General features: G+C 39.2%; 1 protein-coding gene across 1 annotated transcript in view; it reads left to right on the top strand.

Annotated features, from left to right (window-relative positions):
• The window catches only part of LOC126259677 (anaphase-promoting complex subunit 5), a 150916-nt gene extending 137967 nt beyond the window's left edge, over positions 1 to 12949 (top strand). Inside the window, exons 12-13 of the mRNA XM_049956630.1 lie at positions 10467 to 10724; positions 10802 to 12949. Of these exons, the coding sequence (XP_049812587.1) occupies positions 10467 to 10724; positions 10802 to 10921 (378 nt within the window). The 3' untranslated portion in view covers positions 10922 to 12949. The remainder of the gene's footprint in view (positions 1 to 10466; positions 10725 to 10801) is intronic.
• The last annotated feature ends 12743 nt before the right edge of the window (positions 12950 to 25692 follow it).

The following is a 25692-nucleotide window of genomic DNA, read 5'->3' on the forward strand; positions in this document are numbered from 1 at the left end:
TCACATCTACTGCACGGAAACCACACTAGCTGCGAACACAACAAGACATAGGCCGCTGGCATATTTTGTTAAAATTAAACTCACCTGCACTGGTGCCTGGTGGCATGGGTCAAGCTTCCAGGCATCGACACGATCAAGCAGTGATAGCAGTATCACAGCAAGGTCAGTACGCACTGTCCACGAACACCACCACCTAGCAAATCGGACTAGCAACCTACCTATTATAATCCTGAAGCAGAGGGCTCTCTTCCTCATTCTGATACAGCTCATTCGTCTGCTCACTTGACTCCAATCTCAGGACACTATTTACTTGTTTGGACTCGGCTTAGCAGTTTACATGGACTCTGTATGGAACTTAACGATCAGTGTTTTGATTAAAGTGATTTTGTTATTCCATGCATACTTATTTGTGTGCCTCACTGCTCAAAACTATATTACAAATTTTGGTGTCTAATTTCATAATCTTAATTCCATCAATTTAATTGAACCACACTCCATTAGCCTAATTTTACATTTGTTGGTGTTCATCTTATAACCTCTTTTTAAGAGGATATCCATTTCATTTAACTGACCTTTCAAGTCCTTTACCTTCTCTGAAAGAGTTACAATGTCATCAGCAAACCGTAAAGAACATTAGAATTATAATGCTTTTAGGAAGCAGCACTTAATTTTTACATTGTTTATCCAGCGCCAAAGATTATCTGCATTCAAATTGAGATAGAGATTTCAGATAAGACACTACTTCTCACTTCCTGTATTGAGTTTCAGTTACGTCATTGATGTCAACTGTGAGTGAACAGTTTGTAAACAATGTGATTCATGTAAGCTACATTTGCCTGTATAACAACAGATTCTACTCAAAGCGGTATCATTGCCAACTATTGCAGATCAGCATTCATCTGTAGTGGTTCTGGTGAGATCGTGACTTGTCTAAGGTGACATAAAATCCCTAGATTGTGGCAGAGAAACTCTAAACAATATCCTTGGTTAAGATATTCTATTCCACTGAGATGTATATGGAACCTTCAATGGTGAAGGTGTTCTGACAAATTGCGCACCAGTATGTCATATTATTTTACTTTGTCAGAGAGTTTAATTACAACATAAACTAGTCTGGGATGAAAGGTTCATTTTATAAGACCTGTTTGTAGTTATTTCTGTAGACACCATGCCCCAGATGACTAGTTAGTATCTGTCTGTACTGGCATAAACAAATATACAGGGTGGTCCATTGATCGTGACCAGGCCAAATATCTCACGCAATAAGCGTGAAACAAAAAACCTACAAAGAACAAAACTTGTGTAACTTGAAGGGGGAAACCAGATGGCGCTATGGTTGGCCCGCTAGATGGCACTGCCATAGGCCAAACTGATATCAACTGCATTTTTTAAAAATAGGAACCGCCATTTTTTATTACATATTCGTGTAGTTGTTGTTGTGGTCTTCAGTCCTGAGACTGGTTTGATGCAGCTCTCCATGCTACTCTATCCTGTGCAAGCTTCTTCATCTCCCAGTACCTACTGCAACCTACATCCTTCTGAATCTGCTTAGTGTATTCATCTCTTGGTCTCCCCCTACGATTTTTACCCTCCACGCTGCCCTCCAATACTAAATTGGTGATCCCTTGATGCCTCAGAACATGTCCTACCAACCGATCCCTTCTTCTGGTCAAGTTGTGCCACAAACTCCTCTTCTCCCCAATCCTATTCAGTACCTCCTCATTAGTTATGTGATCTACCCATCTAATCTTGAGCATTCTTCTGTAGCACCACATTTCGAAAGCTTCTATTCTCTTCTTGTCCAAACTATTTACCGTCCATGTTTCACTTCCATACATGGCTACACTCCATACAAATACTTTCAGAAATGACTTCCTGACACTTAAATCTATACTCGATGTTAACAAATTTCTCTTCTTCAGAAACGCTTTCCTTGCCATTGCCAGTCTACATTTTATATCCATTCGTGTAGTACATAAAGAAATATTAATGTTTTAGTTCGACCACTCTTTTCACTTTGTGATAGCTGGCGCTGTAATAGTCACAAACATGTGGCTCACAATTTTAGACGAACAGTTGGTAACAGGTAGGTTTTTTAAAATAAAATACAGAACGTAGGTACATTTGAACATTTTATTTCAGTTGTTCCAGTGTGATACATGTACCTTTGTGAACTTACCATTTCTGAGAACACATGCTGTTACAGCGTGATTACCTGTAAATACCACATTAATGCAATAAATGCTCAAAATGATGTCCGTCAACTTCAATGTATTTGGCAATACGTGTAACGACATTCCTCTCAACAGCGAGTAGCTTGCCTTCCGTAATGTTCGCACGTGCATTGACAATGCGCTGACGCATGATGTCAGGCGTTCTTGGTGGATCACGATAGCAGATATCCTTCAACTTTCCCCACATAAAGAAATCTGGGGACGTCAGATCCAGTGAACGTGCGGGCCATGGTATGGTGCTTCAACGACCAATCCACCTGTCACGAAATTGCTATTCAATACCGCTTCAACCGCACGCAGACTATGTGCGGACATCTATCATGTTGGAAGTACATCGCCATTCTGTCATGCAGTGAAACATCTTGTGGTAACATCGGTTGAACGTAACGTTAGGAAATCAGCATACGTTGCACCATTTAGATTGCCATCGATAAAATGGGAGCCAGTTATCCTTCCTCCCATAAAGCCGCACCATACATTAACCCGCCAAGGTCGCTGATGTTCCACTTGTCGCAGCCATTGTGGATTTTCCGTTGCCCAGTAGTGGATATTATGCCGGTTTACATTACTGCTGTTGGAAAGTGGCCCTTCGTCGCTAAATAGAACGTGTACAAAAAATCTGTCATCATCCTGTAATTTCTCTTGTGTACAGTTCTGTAACTGGGCACGACATTCAAAGTTGTCTCCATGCAATTCCTGGTGCGTAGAAATATGGTACGGGTGCAACTGATGTTGATGTAGCATTCTCAACACCGACGTTTTTGAGATTCCCGATTCTCACGCAATTTGTCTGCTACTGATGTGTGGATTAGCCACGACAGCAGCTAAAACACCTACTTGGGCATCATCATTTGTTGCAGGTCGTGGTTGACGTTTCACATGTGGCTGAACACTTCCTGTTTTCTTAAATAACGTAACTATCCAGCGAATGGTCCGGTCACCTGGATGATGTCGTCCAGGATACCGAGCAGCATACATAGCACACGCCCGTTGGGCATTTTAATCACAATAGCCATACATCAACACGATATCGACCTTTTCCGCAATTGGTAAACGGTCCACTTCAATATGGGTAATGTATCACGAAGTTAGATATAGTGGGAATTAGTGAAGTTCGGTGGCAGGAGGAACAAGACTTTTGGTCAGGTGATTACAGGGTTATAAATACAAAATCAAATAGGGGTAATGCAGGAGTAGGTTTAATAATGAATAAAATAATAGGAGTGTGGGTTAGCTACTACAAACTGCATAGTGAACGCATTATTGTGGCCAAGATAGACACAAAGCCCATGCCTACTACAGTAGTACAAGTTTATATGCCAACTAGCTTTGCAGATGATGAAGAAATTGATGAAATGTATGACGAGATAAAAGAAATTATTCAGGTAGTGAAGGGAGACGAAAATTTAGTAGTCATGGGTGACTGGAATTCGTCAGTAGGAAAAGGGAGAGAAGGAAACATAGTAGGTGAATATGGATTGGGGAGAAGAAATGAAAGAGGAAGCCGCCTTGTAGAATTTTGCACAGAGCATAACTTAATCATAGCTAACACTTGGTTCAAGAATCATAAAAGAAGGTTGTATACCTGGAAGAATCCTGGAGATACTAAAAGGTATCAGATAGATTATATAATGGTAAGACAGAGATTTAGGAACCAGGTTTTAAATTGTAAGACATTTCCAGGGGCAGATGTGGATTCTGACCACAATATATTGGTTATGAACTGCAGATTGAAACTGAAGAAACTGCAAAAAGGTGGGAATTTAAGGAGATGGGACCTGGATAAACTGAAAGAACCAGAGGTTGTAGAGAGTTTCAGGGAGAGCATAAGGGAACAATTGACAGGAATGGGGGAAAGAAATACAGTAGAAGAAGAATGGGTAGCTCTGAGGGATGAAGTAGTGAAGGCAGCAGAGGATCAAGTAGGTAAAAAGACGAGGGCTAATAGAAATCCTTGGGTAACAGAAGAAATATTGAATTTAATTGATGAAAGGAGAAAATATAAAAATGAAGCAGGCAAAAAGGAATACAAACGTCTCAAAAATGAGATCAACAGGAAGTGCAAAATGGCTAAGCAGGGATGGCTAGAGGACAAATGTAAGGAAGTAGAGGCTTGTCTCACTAGGGGTAAGATAGATACTGCCTACAGGAAAATTAAAGAGACCTTTGGAGAGAAGAGAACCACTTGTTTGAATATCAAGAGCTCAGATGGCAACCCAGTTCTAAGCAAAGAAGGGAAGGCAGAAAGGTGGAAGGAGTATATAGAGGGTTTATACAAGGGCGATGTACTTGAGGACAATATTATGGAAATGGAAGAGGATGTAGATGAAGATGAAATGGGAGATAAGATACTGCGTGAAGAGTTTGACAGAGCACTGAAAGACCTGAGTTGAAACAAGGCCCCAGGAGTAGACAACATTCCATTAGAACTACTGATGGCCTTGGGAGAGCCAGTCATGACAAAACTCTACCATCTGGTGAGCAAGATGTATGAGACAGGCGAAATACCCACAGACTTCAAGAAGAATATAATAATTCCAATCCCAAAGAAAGCAGGTGTTGACAGATGTGAAAATTACCGAACAATCAGTTTAATAAGCCACAGCTGCAAAATACTAACGCGAATTCTTTACAGACGAATGGAAAAACTGGTAGAAGCGGACCTCGGGGAAGATCAGTTTGGATTCCGTAGAAATGTTGGAACACGTGAGGCAATACTAACCTTACGACTTATCTTAGAAGAAAGATTAAGAAAAGACAAACCTACGTTTCTAGCATTTGTAGACTTAGAGAAAGCTTTTGACAACGTTAACTGGAATACTCTCTTTCAAGTTCTGAAGGTGGCAGGGGTAAAATACAGGGAGCGAAAGGCTATTTACAATTTGTACAGAAACCAGATGGCAGTTATAAGAGTCGAGGGGCATGAAAGGGAAGCAGTGGTTGGGAAAGGAGTGAGACAGGGTTGTAGCCTCTCCCCGATGTTATTCAATCTGTATATTGAGCAAGCAGTAAAGGAAACAAAAGAAAAATTCGGAGTAGGTATTAAAATTCATGGAGAAGAAATAAAAACTTTGAGGTTCGCCGATGACATTGTAATTCTGTCAGAGACAGCAAAGGACTTGGAAGAGCAGTTGAACGGAATGGACAGTGTCTTGAAAGGAGGATATAAGATGAACATCAACAAAAGCAAAACGAGGATAATGGAATGTAGTCAAATTAAATCGGGTGATGCTGAGGGGATTAGATTAGGAAATGAGACACTTAAAGTAGTAAAGAAGTTTTGCTATTTAGGGAGCAAAATAACTGATGATGGTCGAAGTAGAGATGATATAAAATGTATACTGGCAATGGCAAGGAAAGCGTTTCTGAAGAAGAGAAATTTGTTAACATAGAGTATAGATTTAAGTGTCAGGAAGTCGTTTCTGAAAGTATTTGTATGGAGTGTAGCCATGTATGGAAGTGAAACATGGACAATAACCAGTTTGGACAAGAAGAGAATAGAAGCTTTTGAAATGTGGTGCTACAGAAGAATGCTGAAGATAAGGTGGGTAGATCACGTAACTGATGAGGAGGTATTGAACAGGATTGGGGAGAAGAGAAGTTTGTGGCACAACTTGACTAGAAGAAGGGATTGGTTGGTAGGACATGTTTTGAGGCATCAAGGGATCACAAATTTAGCATTGGAGGGCAGCGTGGAGGGTAAAAATCGTAGAGGGAGACCAAGAGATCAATACACTAAGCAGATTCAGAAGGATGTAGGTTGCAGTAGGTACTGGGAGATGAAGAAGCTTGCACAGGATAGAGTAGCATGGAGAGCTGCATCAAACCAGTCTCAGGACTGAAGACCACAGCAACAACAACATCACGAAGCAAATACCGTCCACACTGGCGGAATGTTACGTGATACCACGTACGTATACGTTTGTGAGTATTACAGCATCATCTATCACAAAGCAAAAAATGTTGTCCAACTAAAACATTCATATTTCTTTACGTACTACACAAATATATTCCTATTTTAAAAAAACGCAGTTGATATCCGTTTGACGTATGGCAGCGCCATCTAGCGGGCCAACCATAGCGCCATCTGGTTTCCCCCTTCAAGCTAGACAAGTTTCGTTCTTTGTAGTTTTTTTCATTTGATGCTTATTTCGTGAGATATTTGGCCCAGTCACTATCAATGGACCACCCTGTATAGTGACAATCTGAGCTTGTAATTACTAATCTGTGTGGTGACTATCAGTCTTGTTGCATGCATTGCAACAAATTCAGTTGGTAAAACTGAACTTTGGATTAAAAATCCTTTGATCACATAACTGGCACACATTTTTTATAACAGAACTATAATTGCTGCTCCATGCACACCATGTTCTTCAAAGTGGGCATTTTGCATGAAAGTAAACGGGTGTTTATTGAAACTTTTTTACATGACCCAAACCACTTTCACAAATTACATTATGCAAACAATTATTTGTGCAGAATCTTGGCCAGCTCTGTGTGGCTTGAATGGCCTATTTTCTCATAATTTCCTCTCCATTGAGATAAATTTCTTCCAGTGGAGATAAAACCTGTTACAAAACATTTTTCTTTGCATTTGTCAGTTTTCTGGATTTGGCATGCTGTTATGCTATGTATAAAATCCATGTCTGCAAGTTCCTGCTACAAATAATGTTCCACCTTCAACAAACAGTCATGAATCAAAAATAGTAACAAACTGCTCTGTGGGCACATCATAGATGATTGTGTGTTGTTTTTCAGTGTATTTCTGCACATATCAAGACAGCAGGTATTTGCTAATTATGAAATGTAAGCAGTTGCCAAACATGTATCACATATTGCTCAGTCAAGACTGTATCATCTTTGGTTCTGTATGTCAAAATAGTCAGTTTAGGATCCTCTACCATCAGTATTATTTTGACCATAAAGGTTTGTACAGTGCCATCAACTACATGACTTAATGACCACTTGGCAGTGGCCAGAGTACTTACCTTGAAAGCTCTGCTACATGGCTATTAGCTAGAGAGAATTTTATTAAGGAAACATCCTGAACACTAAGTTATGTTGTCAACCGACCTAATGATGGGTGAAGTAATAATAGTAAGCGTGGATAGTTTATGGGGTGGCATATGCATCTTTTCCATAGTCTCATTTGAGTTACGTTAGAAACATTCCAGTGGCAAGGAATGCCTGCTAGATCGTAATCTGAAAAAAGATGTGAGCTGTTCTTGTATCAAGCAGTTTAATTCTCGTGCCTCAAATCTGGAAGATCTCCAAAGGCAGCAACAGTTTGTCATTGTACAGATTCTACTTGTTATGTTTTAGTAGCGTAGAAATTTACTAAATTCTTGACAAGTCCAAAACTCATGGTAACAAAGTGGCTAGCACATTTTAAAGCTTCTGGGTTTGTTTTAAATTAAAGCTCATTAATTTCAGATTGTCAAGTCAAACACCTTTTAGCCATCTAATTTCCAAATTGTTATTTTATTAAGCTTCCAGTTTTGGCAATATATTACACCACCTTCAGGTCCCCTGACTGACATGTAGGAAGATTTCCATCTCTGGTCCTGTCACAATAGGGGCCAGCATTCAATAACTGGTATCCGTAGATTTTTGAGACAGCGATCAGCTCAAACATCACCTGTCAACAGGTCCCGCAATTATCTCTGAAAAATGGACATACAGAGGCTCATTAATTTAGTTATTAGTGCACTTGATGTAAGGCAGTTGCAAATAACTGAGCCACATATTGGCCAGATTGGTTGTCAGTAGAATGTAGACTTTCAGTAGAAGTAAGTCATTACATAATAAGTACAAGAAAGTTCAAAATTCCTGTTAGTGAACACACTCTTCCAGCCATACATGCTATGAATATAGCTCAAAGCTCCTGTCTTTTCTTATTAACACAGCAGCTTCCTTCCACATACTGCTGGTGTAACTTCCTTAGGTGGAAGGCTTGGTCATGAAATGGCTTAACCACAGTATCACGGCAATCTTTAGAAAGAGAGATGTACTGGTGGTTTGAAGCTGTGTGTACGATATTGAGGCATGCTTGCCTGATTCGGTTGGTACAGCATTTCACATGAATACCAAAGATCAGTGTTTTGTTTCCTATCTGACATATAGTTTTAGTATCATGAAAGATTCACATCTGTACATATTCTGCTGTAAGATGAAGCTTAATTTTTAGAAACAATCCGTAGGTGATGGTCTTACATTCCCTTGGGTGTGTTACTCCAGCGGAATATGAGGAAAAACCTCTGTACTGTTAGAGAATTAGTGGAAAGGTGTGACAGATTAAAACTTTGAGTCAAGTTTTGAACATTCATGATGACAAAGATGGTAGTGGTGTTGACAACTTCAAGACCTGTTCTAACACATATTAATCTGTCAACAAAGTGCAGATGACCACAGTTTGCTACAGAATTAGTTGAATTCTGTTTAAAAATATTATTTAAATTTGGTACCTTGGATAGTTTTGCCTGTGAGGAATGGAAGCGACTTCCTATCACTTCTTCATTTGCAACTCATTTCAAAATGAAACAAAGCATAATGTTCCATTCACTTTCTTCCAGGAAAGTAGGAGAGTCCCTTTTGACTACTTTATTACCTTTCTCCATTGAAAATCACAAGTGGTACTGCTTCCATTTCAGAAGAATGTATTTATGAACATATTATAAACCAGAATGTGTAGCATCCTTTTTAAATAAAAGTAGAAGTGAGTTAGTTTTCTTCTGTGCTTGTCCCCATGATTCCCTTACTAAAAGAAATTGTAACTGGCATATCTACTGGGTCTACAACTACGATTCCGCCATTTTCTCTCGAAGTTCGAGACTTTATTGCGAAAAACTTACAAAAAATTTACGATTCAAAGTATTGATCATCATTGGCCACTGCTTTCTCCTAGATTTAGTGCAGCGTACGAATCCCGCAGTGTATAAACTGGGCATCTTTCGAGGGGAGCCACGAATCCATCCAATTTTAGACTTGTTCATATGACCGCAAGTGCTAGATAGCTAGGGCGTGTGGCATAGATCGAGAAAGGTGGCAGTCAAAGGGAGGAATATCTGGAGAATGCAGCAGGTGGGATAGAACTTCCCATTTCGATGTTTCCAAGTATGCTTTGACGGGATTTTCGTCATGGAGTCCTGCACTGTCATGCTGCAAAATCATTTTTTCATATCTATTGCTGTAGTGTGGCTGTTAGTCTTTCAGTGCTCGGCTCAAACACATCAATTGCTTTCGTAATGAACTCCTGTGATTGTTCCCGTCTGTTGCAGTAGCATCGAAAGCTTTCTCTCTTTCACAACCATGCCGGTCTTCAGAATCAAAATCACCATTCTTGAAGCCTGGAAACCATTTCCTACAAAGTTCTGTCACTAACAGGTGTCTCATCATAGGTCTTACCCAGCTTCTTATGAGCGTCAGCTGCAGATGACGATAACTGGGCTCATAAGGTGACGTAATCAGCCGAGAATAACTTTATGATGCAATCAAAAATTGACTGATATTTTGATGGCGTTATGTTCTCAAATACCTATGCTTACTGTATGACACTTATGACAAATGATCTGCACCACTACTTTCCACTACTGCCGTTTATTGCAAAACGGCGGAAACAAAGTTATAGACCTAATATTTTGTACAATTGTTTCAAACGGTTCATCACTGATAGGATACAATACTGCAAATTCATGGTCCATCATCAGTTTACATTGGCCACTGGGCACAACTCAGCTTGTATCTGATACTCTTGGTAACACTGAAAAGTAGTTAGTACATTAACTAAGGAGACCACTTGTTACCAGGCAGCCCCATGGATACAAAGTCACTCCATTTCTCACACCAAGTGAACACACAAGTGGAGCTTCACACTGTGGTGCCATGGTGCAAAACATAAGGATGTGGCATCTTAGACAAATGAGCCTCAGGGAAGTGGAAGTTAATTTATGCACTGGACAAAGACTCACAAGCAGTAGTTATTGTTTTCCCCACTCATGTTGGAGAAGCATGGTCTGTGACCCACAGGCAACTTTCAAGGAAAATTAGAGCAGCTCAAGGTGGTGCTTTTATTGGCAACAGAAGATTGGAAACCATACAAAAACTGCTTTCATGAAGCGAGAATGGAAAAAAAAAACCTTCTAAATCTTGTAACAGTAACATATTGTTAACAGTTGTAGTTAGTTGTAGCACTTGTTAAAAATAATGAAAATATTTAACTAGAAAAATATTTAGTTGCAGATGGCTTTGCCTTCTTTGGCACTTAAATTAATTGATGAAGCGCTACCAGTTGTTGTTGCTCACGGAGGTTGTTATGACCAAGCCAGGGGTCTTCTGCTACATGCCAAATGTAAAATAGCTTCAGCAGCCTCAAAGCCTCCTAGTGCACGGGAAGCTATCCTTAACAATGCATTACAACAGCTACATAAAGCACAAAATGGATTTTTCAAAATAGAAGCATACTCACGGATGAAGGATGTTGTATACCTGAAAGTAAGCTGTATATTCTATCATGAGTATAATTTCTTGCAATACTAAAGTTTCATCTCTCATTACTTTCTTGTTTCCAGGCCTTGCTGTATAATGAACTAGGTTATGTGTCTGAAAGAAAAAAGTGTGCTCTCCAGTTCAGACAACTGGATGAACAGTATCCAACAAAAGTTGCTACAACATTGCTAACAAGACTGTAGTTGTTGTTGTAAAATGTGGAGTGATATACAGTGCCTACTTGAGAAATATAATGAAAAAAAGCACACTAGTAGAATCAGTTGTGGAAAGTGTAACATATTTTCTTCCCATCTTTGCACTACTCATCTTCCTTTTATGCATTATGTTGTTACATAGAAAGGTTTTTAACGTAAATATGTCTCTTTACAAGTGTGTAAATGAGACACATCATTGAATGTATTGTTATATTGGTGCCTTAACTTTCCTAAACAAATATGAATGTCATTATATCAAAACTATGTAAGTAAGTATTAGAATTTATGGTTTGTGGAGTAGAGATCATAATGATGAAACAGGAATGGCTTGTAAAATTTGTTTCTTACATAAGTTCATTAAGTTCTGGAAATCTCTTAAATTCATTCATTCAGTTCTCTCTCTCTCTCTCTCTCTCTCTCTCTCTCTCTCTCTAAGTTGAAGTGCATAGAGATCAATTGTTCATCAGTAAAACTATGCATACTACTGTGTATCATTGATAATGTACACCTAACACTGAAAGAAAAACAAACCTGGGATAGAACTGAGCAGTATAGAATAAAATTTTGAGAGCGAAGAGTAAAGTGAGTATTAAAGTTGTCAACAGCAAGTACCGTGAGTGAGTAGAATAAGTTTGTTTCCAAACAACACAAAGTGCACATCATTGGCATTTGCACTGTTGCACAGGTATTTTCAGTGCAGTATAGATACAACAATATAAATGAAGGTAAGAAAGCTCACATAATGCCAAAGCTCTGTTGTGAGTCACCAGAGACCACAGGCCCCTTGTAGTAAAATACTCAGAAAATGCCACTGAACCAACTCCAAAATGTTGGTAGTGGAGTTTAAAATGACAGTGTTCGTGTTCACCCTGCATACAGCCATTGTGCATCTGAAGTAAAAACCTAATTTATGTGAGAGCGCTTCAGCAGTGTGTGCTTTCACTGTTGGAGATACAGCACAATGTGGTTTGTATAGACTGTTCAGTCTATCAAGATGCCTTGCAGAACCATTTCAAACCTAGCCCATGCACTCATTGCCACTTAATGGCAAAAAAGGCTTGTCAGTATAGGAAGTTGGTCACTGAATCTGCATACTTTACGGCAATGAAATTTGAACATTAAGCCACAATTGACAGAGACAAAATACCAAAGATCTGCTTAGTACTGATCAACTGCAGACAACAGTATCAGCTTGATAATCACAACCCGTAAACTGTGGCTTGTAAGTACCCCAAGCAGAATGTAACATGTTGTGTACTGCTCTTTTCCCAGACAATTGAGATGGCTGTTTTGACCCAGACAGTATGCAACCGATTCCACACAATCAATTTGACCTCCAGCTGTTCATTATAAAAAACAGTACAATCACCCCCCCCCCCTTCCCCCCAAACCTGTGGTGCGTGAAAGAGGAGCACAAGTGAACACTTGTAAGGATCCATTTCTACCCAACCAGCAAGTGCAAGATTGTTGTAGAAGTGTGGCAATGTAGTGGTGAACTTCTCAAGAATGTATTTCCATGGATCAGGAGGTCAGTTACTCTTGTTTTGGGCTTGTGAGGATCCTATATCATCACATGTCAAGATATTTGCTATTATCAGTAACATTTGAGGGTAAATTTATCAGTCTGGTTGGTTGCAGTCACTACGATACAGCTACCTCTCGTTTCACCGATGTAGAATTTCAAAGTAATCACTACCCGCTGAAAATGTTTTGAATAAAGTCTGATTGTTGTGGCTGGGTGTTTGCTCTTAGTGCGGTGGTAGGCAGCTGGCTGTCTGCGGTTGAATTGTGAAGTTGTATTGAGCATCTGAACTGAATGGTCAGCCTGAGACTATGCTCAAGTCAGTATTGATCTTACTAATTTATTTATATTATGATTATTTGGTCTGGTTTTGTTCAGGTTTGGGTTTCAGTGTGAAAAGATCAGTGTTGTATGGTGACATACAGAATGTTTCTAAATTGTGCATATTTCAAAGTGTTTGCTTTGAGGTGTACTTTCAAAAATAAATCATATTGCTAACAACAACTGTTATTCATTGTACCTGACATTATCCGCTCCATAAATCGTCAGTCATTGGATTATATGTGTCTCAGTTAAATTAGTTGAGAGAGGCGGCAGCATCATGGTAATTTAGTAAGCACCCAACGCCCTTGTTATGTATGGAAACTGGTTACAAGGATGTTTCATCCTGCAATAATCTTCGGATCTGGTACTCATCTGCCAGTGTCAGTTTATGGTGAGTGAATTCGGCATGTTCTGTGGTGCCTCGATTTTCAAGCAACACTGAACAGGTAAAGAAATAGACACAGTGAATAGTTACTTTGATTATAAATTGCATGTTGTGCAATATATAATTAAATTACAATGGCAATTCAAACAGAATAATGATGTTATTAATTGAGAAGACACTGTTAATCAGGAGAGTATTGCTGTGGACTTCATAAGTGAAATGGAACTATTTAGCGGAATTCAAAATGTAGGTGCAGCAGATAGTGACTGCTGGTAAGTATACATTCTGGGTGTTCATAAATTTTTAGTCAGAAAAACTGGAGAGCATGAAATTAATAGCATCTGCTGTATAATATTCACGCTTATCAACAAGTTTATATAACTACAGCCACTGCCAATAATAATAACAACAGTAATAATAATAATAATAATAATAATAAGAGGCATAACTTATCTGACAAAAGAAAGAATTGTTTTTGTGGAATTTTATACACAATTAACTACAGTTTAAGACAATAACAAAATAATATGTAAGCTTTCCCATGCCTCTATTTCCCATTTTTCTGTAATTTCATGCTTTTCCATTTTTTCAGCAAATGTACAAGATCCTTAACAAATATGTTAGTTCACGTATTTTCGTCTGGGCTGAAAATCAGATATTCTTACACTGCATCCACACAACAACTTGTGCTAAATTTACACTTCCTTGTTAAATGTTCAAGCTCTTTGTCTCTTGTGGGCAAGTGCTCTACCGACTAAGCTACACAAACACGACTCATGACCCATTTTCACAGCTTTAGTTTTCTGTTAGCATTTAAAGTAGATTCAACATGGTTCCTATTTGCACTGTACACGAAAGCTGATTCCCACACAGTAAAGAATCAACTTCAGACACAAAATGCCATTTGTGGAAATGAATAATTCAAGTAATAACGTCTACCAACATGGTGACTGACTAGAATACAAATGAGCTGGTTAGATCCATAAGAGCCTAAAGCACACCGCCATCGATTCCACATTTAAGTGAATATCAGAGAATCTAGTGATACAGTTTTTTGTGGATTTCATATATACTACGTGGGCCAACAGCACAGATAAATCTGACTCACCATAAGATCAACAGATTTCAGAAGCATAAATAAATGCTGCAGTCTCACAATCAATGGTAACGTGCTTTAGGCCCTTACAATTCTCACAAGGGAAACTCCCTATCGCACCCCCCTCAAATTTACCAGTAAGAGAGCCCAGTGGGCAGCCCGTCAAAAACTGATCTCAGAGCAAGCATGAAAACAGGAAGATGTACTGAACTGTGGAAAGAAAAATAGCAAAATAGAGACAGTGAATGGTCCAATCTCTACAAATGCAATATCGAATGCAGACAAAGAGCCCAGACGTGAAGTTTTGACTCTTGAATTCCTTTGTTGTAAATTGTTCACACCCTTTTATCTGTATTCATTTCTGTGAGATGTCTATGTGCTATTTCACCTGCTCTCACTATTAATCACATTTACTTGTGAAGTAGTGTATTCTTATCACATGACTCATATTCTACAACCAATGTATAGCATGACAGTTGCCTAGACTACAGAAAAAGAGCAAACATTTCAATGATCGGATGGGCGGTAGATAATTTTGTGGGAAAAAAATTCCCTGAGGGAATTTTGAACACTGCTCAACCGCTTTGCAGTCCAACACAGTAACCACTTAACCATGACACCGTGGCTATCCTAATGCACTCAGTGTCGTACTTCTTAAGCTTGGACCATCACTGTTTCTATTTTGCTTCTTTTTTTCCCACATTCCAGTTGACTTTCTTCCTGTTTTCATGCTTGATCTGTATTCAGTTTTTGATGAGCTGTCCACTGGACCATCTTAACACTAAATGTGAGAAAGGTGCAATGGAGAGTTTCCCTTGTCAGCACCTCAAATGGATTACTGCATGATAAACTTCATAACTTAATATACTATAACTCACCCAGAAACTCACAAAATAGGTTTCCTGACCGTACAACTTTAACATTTACTGATATCCAAACTAATCTTACAACAGTGTACAGTGAGTGAATTAACATATCTGAGGAGTGTGCTATTATCTAGCAGGATTTATGCCAAGCGAACGGGGTAAAAGTCTGCCGCAGTGTGCTACCACCTGGTGGTACCGACATAAACTTCTAGTTGAGTGGCAAGGGCTAGCTGTGCACATCGTGAACCATGCACATTGTTTATCAAATCCATATGTATTTGGCCCGTAAGGCAGTAGTGTCACACAAGCTGCACATGGCAAAAGCTCCTTAAAATGTGCACAACTGAAGGTGGGCTCGCAACCCTGATGCCAAGTTTCACGGAGTCTAGAAGAGCAGTAGCACAGTACAAATAAATGCTATATCTTTCAGATTGCAGCATCTATGTTATGCTTAACAGCATTCAAAGAAAAATAGCCAATAAATCCGCAAGGTGGCAAAAGTTAGGGTCTTCACATGCTTTTGTGCTCTTACACAGCAGCCACCGCTGGCAGCAGAAAATGAGAACTCAAATTTGAATGTAAACATTGAACCACATGAGACAATGATAGATAACAATTGTGTTGATGCTATAGGGAGAGAGGATGTACTAATGCACTTTTTAAAAAAGCAATGCAGATATTGAAAAGTAAAATAATAATAATCAAAATAATAATTTGAACAATAAACTTAATGACAGTACACAGGATTTGGGCAAACGTCTCAACAATACTATCAAAAAATCTCCCAGTTACTAAACAAGAAGTAAACACAAATCTTAACAAAATAACTCACTGAACATCATCAAGAATTGGACAAAATGTTGGATCAAAAGGTAGTAAATCTTTGTAATGACCGGCAGAGTCAGTTCAGTAATTTTGTGCAGGAATGCAGTAAATTGCTTGACGAGAAACAATCTGAGTTCATGTGCAAGGTCATAAAGCATTGTCAACAAATAGGAGCAGATGTAGCTAAAATACAAACACACAAACTCACAGCAGTAAACAGTTAAACAAGTTACGCTGGACAGTGCAGTAACAAATAATGAGGTAGTTCATGCTAAAAGTGTGTGCGATAAAAATAAAAAATCAGTTATTAAAGTAGTATTTGGGTGCAACAATAATGTTGGAATTTGGAATCAAAATTGCAGGAATTGGAAGAGACGGCGAGGAATGTAGAAGTATCCAAAACACCAAGGAATGTAGAAGTATCCAAAACACCAGTTGATACAAATGTTATCTGACAAGAAGTAGAAACACTAATGCAGGAAAATTGTTGTATGGGTTGAAACTTTCTAGCGGATTAACACTATGTGCCAGGCCGAGACTCAACACTAATGCAGGAAAATTGTTGTATGGGTTGAAACTTTCTAGCGGATTAACACTATGTGCCAGGCCGAGACTCAAACTCAGGGCCTTTGAAGTATATGGGCAAGTGCTCTGTCAACTGAGTTATCCAAGCACAACTCATGACCCACCCTCACAGCTTTACTTCTGCCAGTATGTCATCTCCTACCTTGCAAACTTCACAGAAGTTCTCCTGCAATACTTGTAAGACTAGCACTCCTGGAAGAAACAATAGGGAGACATGACTAGCCATAGCCTGGGGGCAGGAGAAATTTCTTGAAGTTGGGAAAGTAGGAGATGAGGTACTTGCAGACTGGCGGAAGTAAAGTTGTCAGGATGGGTCATTAGTTGTGCTTGGGTAACTCGATCATTGCCTGCAAAAGGCAATGGTACTGGGTTTGAGTTTTAGTCTGGCACATAGTTTGAATCTGCTAGAAAAGTTTCATGTTAGTGCACACTCTGCTGCAGAATGAAAAATTCATTGTGGTACACATTATATTACAAATAGCCTGCAGCTCGTGGTCTCGCGGTAGCGTTCTCGCTTCCAGAGCACGGGGTCCCGGGTTCGATTCTCGGCGGGGTCAGGGATTTTTCCTGCCTCGAGATGACTGGATGTTGTTGTGTCGTCTTCATCATCATCATCATTCATCCCCATATCGGTCGGAAGAAGGCAATGGCAAACCACCACCACCACTACGACTTTGCCTAGTACGGCGGCGCGGATCTCCCGCATCATTCCCCTATGCTCTGTAAAGAAGTATAGGACTCATCATCATCATCATCATCATCATTGTCAGTAACATGTTGGTCAAGGACTTTTTAAGGAATTTGATCCACACAAACAATTACATTCCGTGGATTTCAGGAAACAAGTTAAAGTTGTGTTTGTATGACCTCAGAATGAATCAGAAAAAATTGATATTGTGTGAGAAACAGGAGTGTTGGTACTAGGACATGAGGAAACAATGTGTGTGATAAGTGCTCTGGATTTGTGGACTTTGAAAATGCGTTTCTCTGCACATATTAGTCATGTGAAAAACAGCAAAGTATCAAAGAAAAATTATCTTCAATACACAATTACAATCACCACAAAGGATCAATGCTTAACTTTCTTCAGAAACGCTAGGAATGTAATAATTGTCTGGATGACCCTCTTAACGACAGTGATTTAATCGTAATTTTGATAATGTGTTTACCATTGGAAGTAAGAAAACAGCATTGCAAACATTTGACAATTTTGATGAGCTATAAATAGTTGTAGATCATTTAGAGGAGATTGGCAATGAAGGAACACCTGTTGGATTGGAACAAAATACGACATGTCACAATCAACATTATCATTGGCGCAACACACTGCAGCAACATAATTTTGGACACCTGCAATGGAATCAACGAAGTGGCAGTCAACAGTGGTACAATGAGACGCGAAGAGTTGAATCTCAAAATTATGTGCGTACCAATGATGAGATTCAAAATGATGCGAAGAGGGAAAATGTTCGTAGGCAGAACCAGCAGGTAGTACACAACGGAAGAGTTCTCGATTGTTCTCTACTTGAAGATCTGGGTGACAGGAGCCAATGATGTGTGCAGTCACTGGTAAACTAAAATTAGTTTCGATTGAGACCCACTACAGAACATGTAAACACTTTAATGGGCCAGGTGTAAGAATACAAATGATTAAGTGTGAAAATGAAGACATTAAAGCTGAAGTTCTGAGAGACGATTTGAAAGTTAAAGATGAGACGTTGAATCCAGTGATTTAACTCAGTGCAAACAGTCAGAAAATTACAGCAGTTTTAGATACTGGAAGTGTAACTACAGCAGTCTACAAGAGTTTATATGAACAGCTTCATGAAACAGAAGAGGTACTAGTTTTCCCAGGCAATAATGTGTAAATATTCACTGCAACTGGTTGTAGGAAATCATGCTGTTACTGGTCAGACACTCATTACAAGCAAGCTTTTAGATAGATATGTTGACGTGATTCTGTTGATTCTTGATTCTTTGACTGTGGACTGGATTTTGGGAACAACTGGCTGTCAGAAATATGATGTAGTATGGATTGTGGAAGAGGATGTTTAGGTGTTTGTGACCAGTGTGTAGAACTGGCAGTTAATTTTGTCGGAGAAAAGGAAGGCACGTCGGTAGGATTAAAATTAGAATAATCAAGAGAAGGATAGACAGTGGAATTAAAGTGCTAGTATATATAAAGCACAGTGTATCCACAGAAAAAAAGATAGGAAGTTTGGGAAGTTGTCAAAAATTCAAGAAAAAAAAATGATGATTTTAGTAATTTGCCCTCCTTGCTATAGAGGAATTGTGAAAAGATTTACATATGCATGCTGAAGTATTTTCAAATAAACCTGGGCTAATGAAGGGATGTGAATGTTGTTTAAAATTAAATCATTTTGAGTACCACTAGCTAGAAGAGAAGCTCTAGGGAAGCAGATTAAATGTATGATAAATCATGATATGACAGAGATCAGATAGCGAGTATTGCAGTCCGATACATCCAGTAATTAAAAAGGACAGATTGGTCAGACTTGGTTTGGACACTTGAACTACCAGTCACATTATTCTGTCCCAGTGGGGTCAGCCTGAAAATATCTGAGAAATTTTGCAAAAATTTGCCGGTATGTGTTACCTTAGTCGCTTGTATATGACAAGTAGTTATTGGCAGTTGGAGCTGGAAGAGGGAATCCAGAAGTTCACTGTGTTTTTGCAGAAAGAACAGTGTTACCATTTCAGATGAATGCCATTCAGTTTAAACATTTCATCAGCAGCATTTGTTAGAGCTTTGGATTAGATTTTTGGCGGAGAACTTTCACAGGATGTGGTAGTGTACATGGTGATGTTTTGATTGTGTCTGTGCAGTTGGGCCACATGGTGGGTAGCCTACCAAGCCTGCAACTGCCTGTGAGCAAGCTATTGGGCATCTGGCAGTGCTTGCATCCTATGGGGCAATGTTGGAACAGCCTACCCTACGTCATTCAACTATGCAGAATTATCTGGCCATCCCTTGTCATGGTTTCTTTTATCTGGGAGAAATGCGTTCTTGAAAGTGGCACAGCATGGCTAGATAAAAGATCGTGAAAGGGATATCAGGACCAGCTACACCTCTGAAAAGTCACTCAAGGATGCATATCTTATCTCTTAACTCTAGACATTAACAATATTTCTGTAATTACACCAGCTGATACTGTCCCTGCAGATAAAGGTATGATGAAAATCATACTGCAAACTGAAGCACGATTCATATGAGGAGCACAGTCATTCCTGGCCAATCTAAATTTTGCTTCACAATAAATGGGTCGACTCTTCCGTAGCTCAAAGCCATCTTCATTGTGAAATCATATTTATTACAGTGGAACCCCTCTCATCTGCCCTGGGCTGGTCCACCACTCAAGTTGATATGACCGTGCTCAAGCCGAACGTGCCCCAACTTGTGGTGATGACTCACTAACAATTGCACCGTTGTTTACTGTGTTGTTACTGTTTGTCCATTTTAGTGCTGTGCCATGTCTCGTATCGTTTCTGTCATTATACGTGTTTTTTGTATAGTACTGCTCTGTTGAATTTGTAGTGCTTACTGTTTGGTGGTTTTATAATGTTGTTGTTCTGTGTTCATTGCAGTACTGTATGTATTTGTTGTACATTATGTGTACTGTATAGTTTTGTGCGTCAACATGTTAGGAGTGAAATGTAAACACATTAATCCTTCATTAAATGAAAAATTTGCAGTTCTACGAAGAGTGGACAGAAGGGAATCGCTCCAAAAGATTTCCAAGAAACTCAATGTAGGCCTTACAACAATAAAGGATTGAAGAAGATAATCATGTACAGTGATGATAGGTGGCGAAAACGCTCTTAAGAATTGCGAAACATTGAAAAAGCCTAAACTCAAAATGCTCAACAATGTATTGTGGATGTGGTTCCACCAAGAAACAAGGAAAAGAACCACGATATCTGGGCCCACTGTAAAAGAAAAGGCAACCGCTTTGAACAAAAGACTAAGTCAGAAGTAAGTTCGCAGCTATTGTAGGCTGGATTAATCGCTGGAAAATCCATCACGGTGTCCAGTTTGGTTCAATTTCTGGTGAAAAACTATCTGCTGTGCCGAGGCAGCTAAGGAATTTCCTGTGAAGTTTCATGAAATTGTCAAAGAAAATGAGATGTTACCTTGCGAAGTCTACAACATAGACGAGACAGGCCAAACTATGAAATGCTGCCACAGAAAACACTCACTGTTTCAAATGAAAGCTTACAAAAGATAGCTAATTGCTACTATTTGCAGGAATGCTGATGGTACACACAAGCTTCTCCTGTTCATTTTTGGAAAATTTAGGGCATTCAAAAACATTACTAACTTATCTTCCTTGCTGGTTTATTACAGCAATGAAAAATCGTCTTTTATGGACTGCAATCTTTTCATATCTTGATTTTTCGTCAAGTTCATTGCATCTGTTGGAAAAAAAAACACACACTTTAAACAAAATGGCTCCCTGTTCATGCTCTATTGCTGTTGGATAATACACCATCACATCCATCTGAGGAGGATATAGTGAAAAGGGACAAAAAAGCTATCTTCCTTCGGCCAAATGTTACATCACTGACCACGGCTGTTAAGTCCCATGGTGCTCAGAGCCATTTGAACCATAATATTTTGTTACATCACTTATCCACCAATGGACCAGATCATGACAGAAAGGCAGTATCTCAGAAAGTACATCAGCTCAATTTTAGAAAAGTCCCAAGAAGGTTGTAGCAGACTTGAATCTATGAATCCCTCAATGTCAAAGTTGCTATCTGTATGATTACTGAGTCATGGGAGGAACTAAAACCTGACACGCTGTGAAATCTTGACATAAGCTTTGGCCAGAAGTTATTAATGAAAGTGACTAGATCAAAGGTGAGCAAAACGATGACACACAGGAAATCATTAAAGGTCTACAAACTGTACAGCTGAATGTCCCTACCATTGGAGTGGAGGAGTGGATTGCCTAATGCGAGAAAGACTGTGAAACCAGTAAATAGCTCAATGACAATCAGATTATTGCCACTCTTTCGGAAAAAAATTGTGAAGAAACTACACGAGGACTCTGACTGATGATGACAGACCCTCTACCCGGATTTCACATACCAATGCCAAGAATGCTTTTGATAATGCTGTTCAGTACATTGAGCCAAACTCAACCGCAACACCTGTGGACATTTTGTGGGTCAAGAAATGGAGGAACACTTTTTCGCCATTATACCGTACTACTGCAATATTTATCCAACTATTACCACACTGCGCCGCATCAACTTTCGTAAAGGTAAAATTCAATACAGAACCACAAAACATGGAGAGGCCCTGCAACGTAAATCTAGCTCCAACACCACTAACTGTAGTAATCACCAAATCGTCAATAGCTTTGTATAGTCAGTCATACAGGAATGTCTTGTAAATCTCCTGTAATGCGGCATCTTGTGTGAGCGATCTCAGTGCTGTTGCACGAGAGGCTGAGCAAAGATTGACGCCTTCTTAACAAAATCATTACTTATATTGGCAAAAACGTTGCCTCTTGAGCCCCTGGTTCTCTATGTACGCTGCACGATCAATGTGTGACTTCATCTCCAAGCACAAAATATTCTATATCCTGCGAAAGTGCGAGTGACTCGGCAAGAGGAAGACTAGTTGCCGAGTCGCGCATCTGAGCGGTGGTTATGTAATCACTGTGAATACAGAGGTCAGATGAGTTAAGAGGTGGTTTATTTTCATTCTTTACTGTACTGTAACGTAATTTTCATTCTGTACTTTTTGATAATCTGACCCATACCACAGTCACAAAGGTGAGAGATTACAGGGGTTGTAGTGTACAAGGTATTACGAGATGAGAGCAATAGAAAATTACATTGTCTGTCCAGAGTTGCTCACAAATGGTCTAGGCCTCAACATGTCCTAACAGTGCACGCTGAATGGAGCCATGTTTTGTTTTCTGGCTAATAATTTACTTTAAGCCCTACAACTGATGTGCGTGTAAATTTTGAAAGCATTTGCCTGATACTTTCAAAGAAATAGAAGCAAGGTGATCCGGTCAGACAGCTTCAAACTCCTGGCTCACAAAATGTATAACATAGTTCTAAACAGATTATTATTTGTTCGTGTGTATTAAGGAACAAGGCAAATTATTGCCCAAAGGATCTTTGGGACTTGCTACTGGTTGGAAACTTCCATTGATAAATCTACAGTTTCCTGGAACTTATTAGCAGCCAGATATCTGTCATTCACAGGCTACACATAGCACTCTCAGTTCTTGCACCCGTTGAGTGCTTCAGTACTCTGTGAACTTGTGCAACTATCACACATTGTATGTGTGTGTGTTCATAAATCGTAAGATTATGAGAAAATTATTCAGTATGAAATTTCTTGAAAGATGACATTTCTCCCAAGATCTTGTGTTCAATGGAATAACTCTTGGATAATGTCAAGTAGACAAGCCATTGTTAATTATCCACTTTAAAATGGTTATGCAGCCAAAATTGTCAAATAATTTTAATCTGGATGGAAACTGCAATCACCAACCAAACTGGTTGCATGGGCTAGTGTTGAATGTGCATTGAACCATAAAGTGATTCTGGAGAATATGATTTTTTAAATATTTTTTTCCGTCCATAAAGTTAATTTTTTGTAAAAAATCTGTTCAACATAATAAGCACTCGTTGCATTTTTATTTCACTAACTGTTAATATAAATACTTCATTTCTTTATCAGACACTAATGGTTTGTATATTACAAGGCATGTTCAGAAAGTATGTATCAATTTGGAAAAAGCTCAAAAAGTTTCTTTTTACATGAAAAAGCTTTTATTGGACTATTTTTCTGCATAGTTTCAACCATTGTCCAGACATTTGTCACAGTAAGAGACCAAGTTACCTATGTCCTCTTCATAGAAATATGCCACCAGTGAAGACAGACACTGCTGAACACTGGTTTCTTTTTATTTTTTGCATCATTACTGCTTTCAGAGTTGCACATCTGAAATATTAAACTTAACACAACATATCAAAGATGGATATGAGAAACGGCTCATTACAGGTGCTGTCTTTATCGATCTATCTGCGGCTTACAATACGATCAACCATCGGCTTCTTCTGAATAAAGTTTATGATATAACTAAAGACTTCACACTCCTGTGCAGTATTAGGAAACTTCTCCAGAACCACAGATTTTTTTGTGGAATTTCAGGGTAAGAAAAGTAGATGGAGAACTCAGAAAAATGGGCTGCTATTATTCAACATCTTTACCAACTATCAACCTATCCCTGAAGGAACTCTTTAAGTTTTATTTATGCTGATGACTGCACTATCACTACTCAGGCTAACTGTTTTGAGACTGTAGAAGATATTCTATCAAAATCCTAGGAAGAATTCACTGTTTACTATCATGGGAATTACTTGAAACCTAATCCTGCCAAGACTCAGACCTGCACTTTCCAACTGAAGAATAAACAGGCAAATAGATCCTTAAATATATCCTGGGGAGGCATCGTACTCTAACATAATCCTACTCACAAATATCTTGGAGTAACTCTGGATTGCGCGCTAACATATAAAAAGCATTGCCTAAACACCAACAGAAAGTGGCAGCCAGAAGTAACATAGTGCAAAAATTGATAGGTAAATCATGGGGTGCTGATCCATGCACTGTGCACTCAAGCACACTTGCTCTATGTTATTCCACTGCTGAATATGCATGTTCGGTATGGTGCAAGTCCAGTCATGCCAGGAATGTAGATGTGGCTCTAAATGAGTCTTGCCTGATTATCACGGTTTGCTTAAGACATTCCTGTGGACAAACTCCACTGCCTCACTGGCATAGCTCCTCCTGAAATCAAACATGAGGTAGCTGCGAGATATGAGAAAAGTAAGGCCACAACGAAGGAAGCACATCCACTATATGGTCGTCAGCCCACACACCCTAGGCTGAAAGTAAGAAAGAGCTTCTTGAGAACTACTGAGGCTCTCATCGAGAATCCACATATGGCAAGGACCTCGCGACAGCGGGAGAAATGACAGTATTTGGGAGAATGGATGGCTCCAAAGGAAGAACTTCCCCCTGGACATTTGCAGAAGTGGTCAATATGGAGGTCTCTGAACAAATTACGATAAAACACAACGAGATGCAAGACCAATCTGCGGACTTGGGGTTTCTCTGTGGACTCAGTTCTTTGCCAGTGTGGCATTGAGCAGACTAACAATCATTTCCTTCGGTGTTCATCATCAACAACCACCAACCCTATGAGAACTACACCAAACACACTTGAAATGTCCAATTTTTGGTCTTCTTTTGTGTAAAATTATGTCGTCAACACACACACACACAAACACACACACACACACACACACACACGATATTTCTGTACTTTTGACACAATAAAAAAAGTGCCTTCCTCCAAAATTACACTGAAAGTTCTAAAACAAGACAGTGGTAGTCAGATCAGGGCTGTATGGCGGCGGGTGATTGAGCTGCTCCCACCTGAATTGTTGAATAAGATTTAGAGTGACAAGCACAATGGGGATGAGCATTGTTATGAAGGAACACATGCCTTGACTGAGCATTCCACACCTTTAATTTTGAACCAAGTGCCAAAGTTCTCTCAGTGTTTCCCAGTATCGTACTGCATTGACAGTTTCACCTATGGGAAGGAACTCAACAAGTGGGAAGCCCTGTGTGTCCCAGAACACACTGCAAATAATTTTTTTGTGCTGACAACATTTTTAATTTTTGTTGTTTGGGGTATCTTGAGAACCTCCAGAACATTGGCTGTTGTTTTGACATAAGAAAAACACATTTTTTATCATCAGTCACAATTCTGTTTAAGAATTAATGAATTCACCTTCCTCATCACTGTATCTGGCAAGAAATGTTAAAGCAATGCCAAGTCACTTCACTTCATTCTGTAAGCATTTTTGGAACCCAATGGGAATATAATTTGTGAAAATTTAAGTAATTTGTGGCAATCTCTTGCCAAACAGTTTTTGAAATTTATAGAGACTCATCACAGAACACTCTTATTAAGAATTTCTCATTCACCTTCTCAACAAAACAATCACTGAGAACAGAAAGCTGCCCATTCCGTGTTCCGTCATTTACAATGGTTCGTCTATCATTGAACTGTTTCGCCCACTTTCTCACCATTC

This window comes from Schistocerca nitens, chromosome 5 (genome assembly GCF_023898315.1).
Source record: "Schistocerca nitens isolate TAMUIC-IGC-003100 chromosome 5, iqSchNite1.1, whole genome shotgun sequence".
NCBI classification, from domain to species: Eukaryota; Metazoa; Arthropoda; class Insecta; order Orthoptera; family Acrididae; genus Schistocerca; species Schistocerca nitens.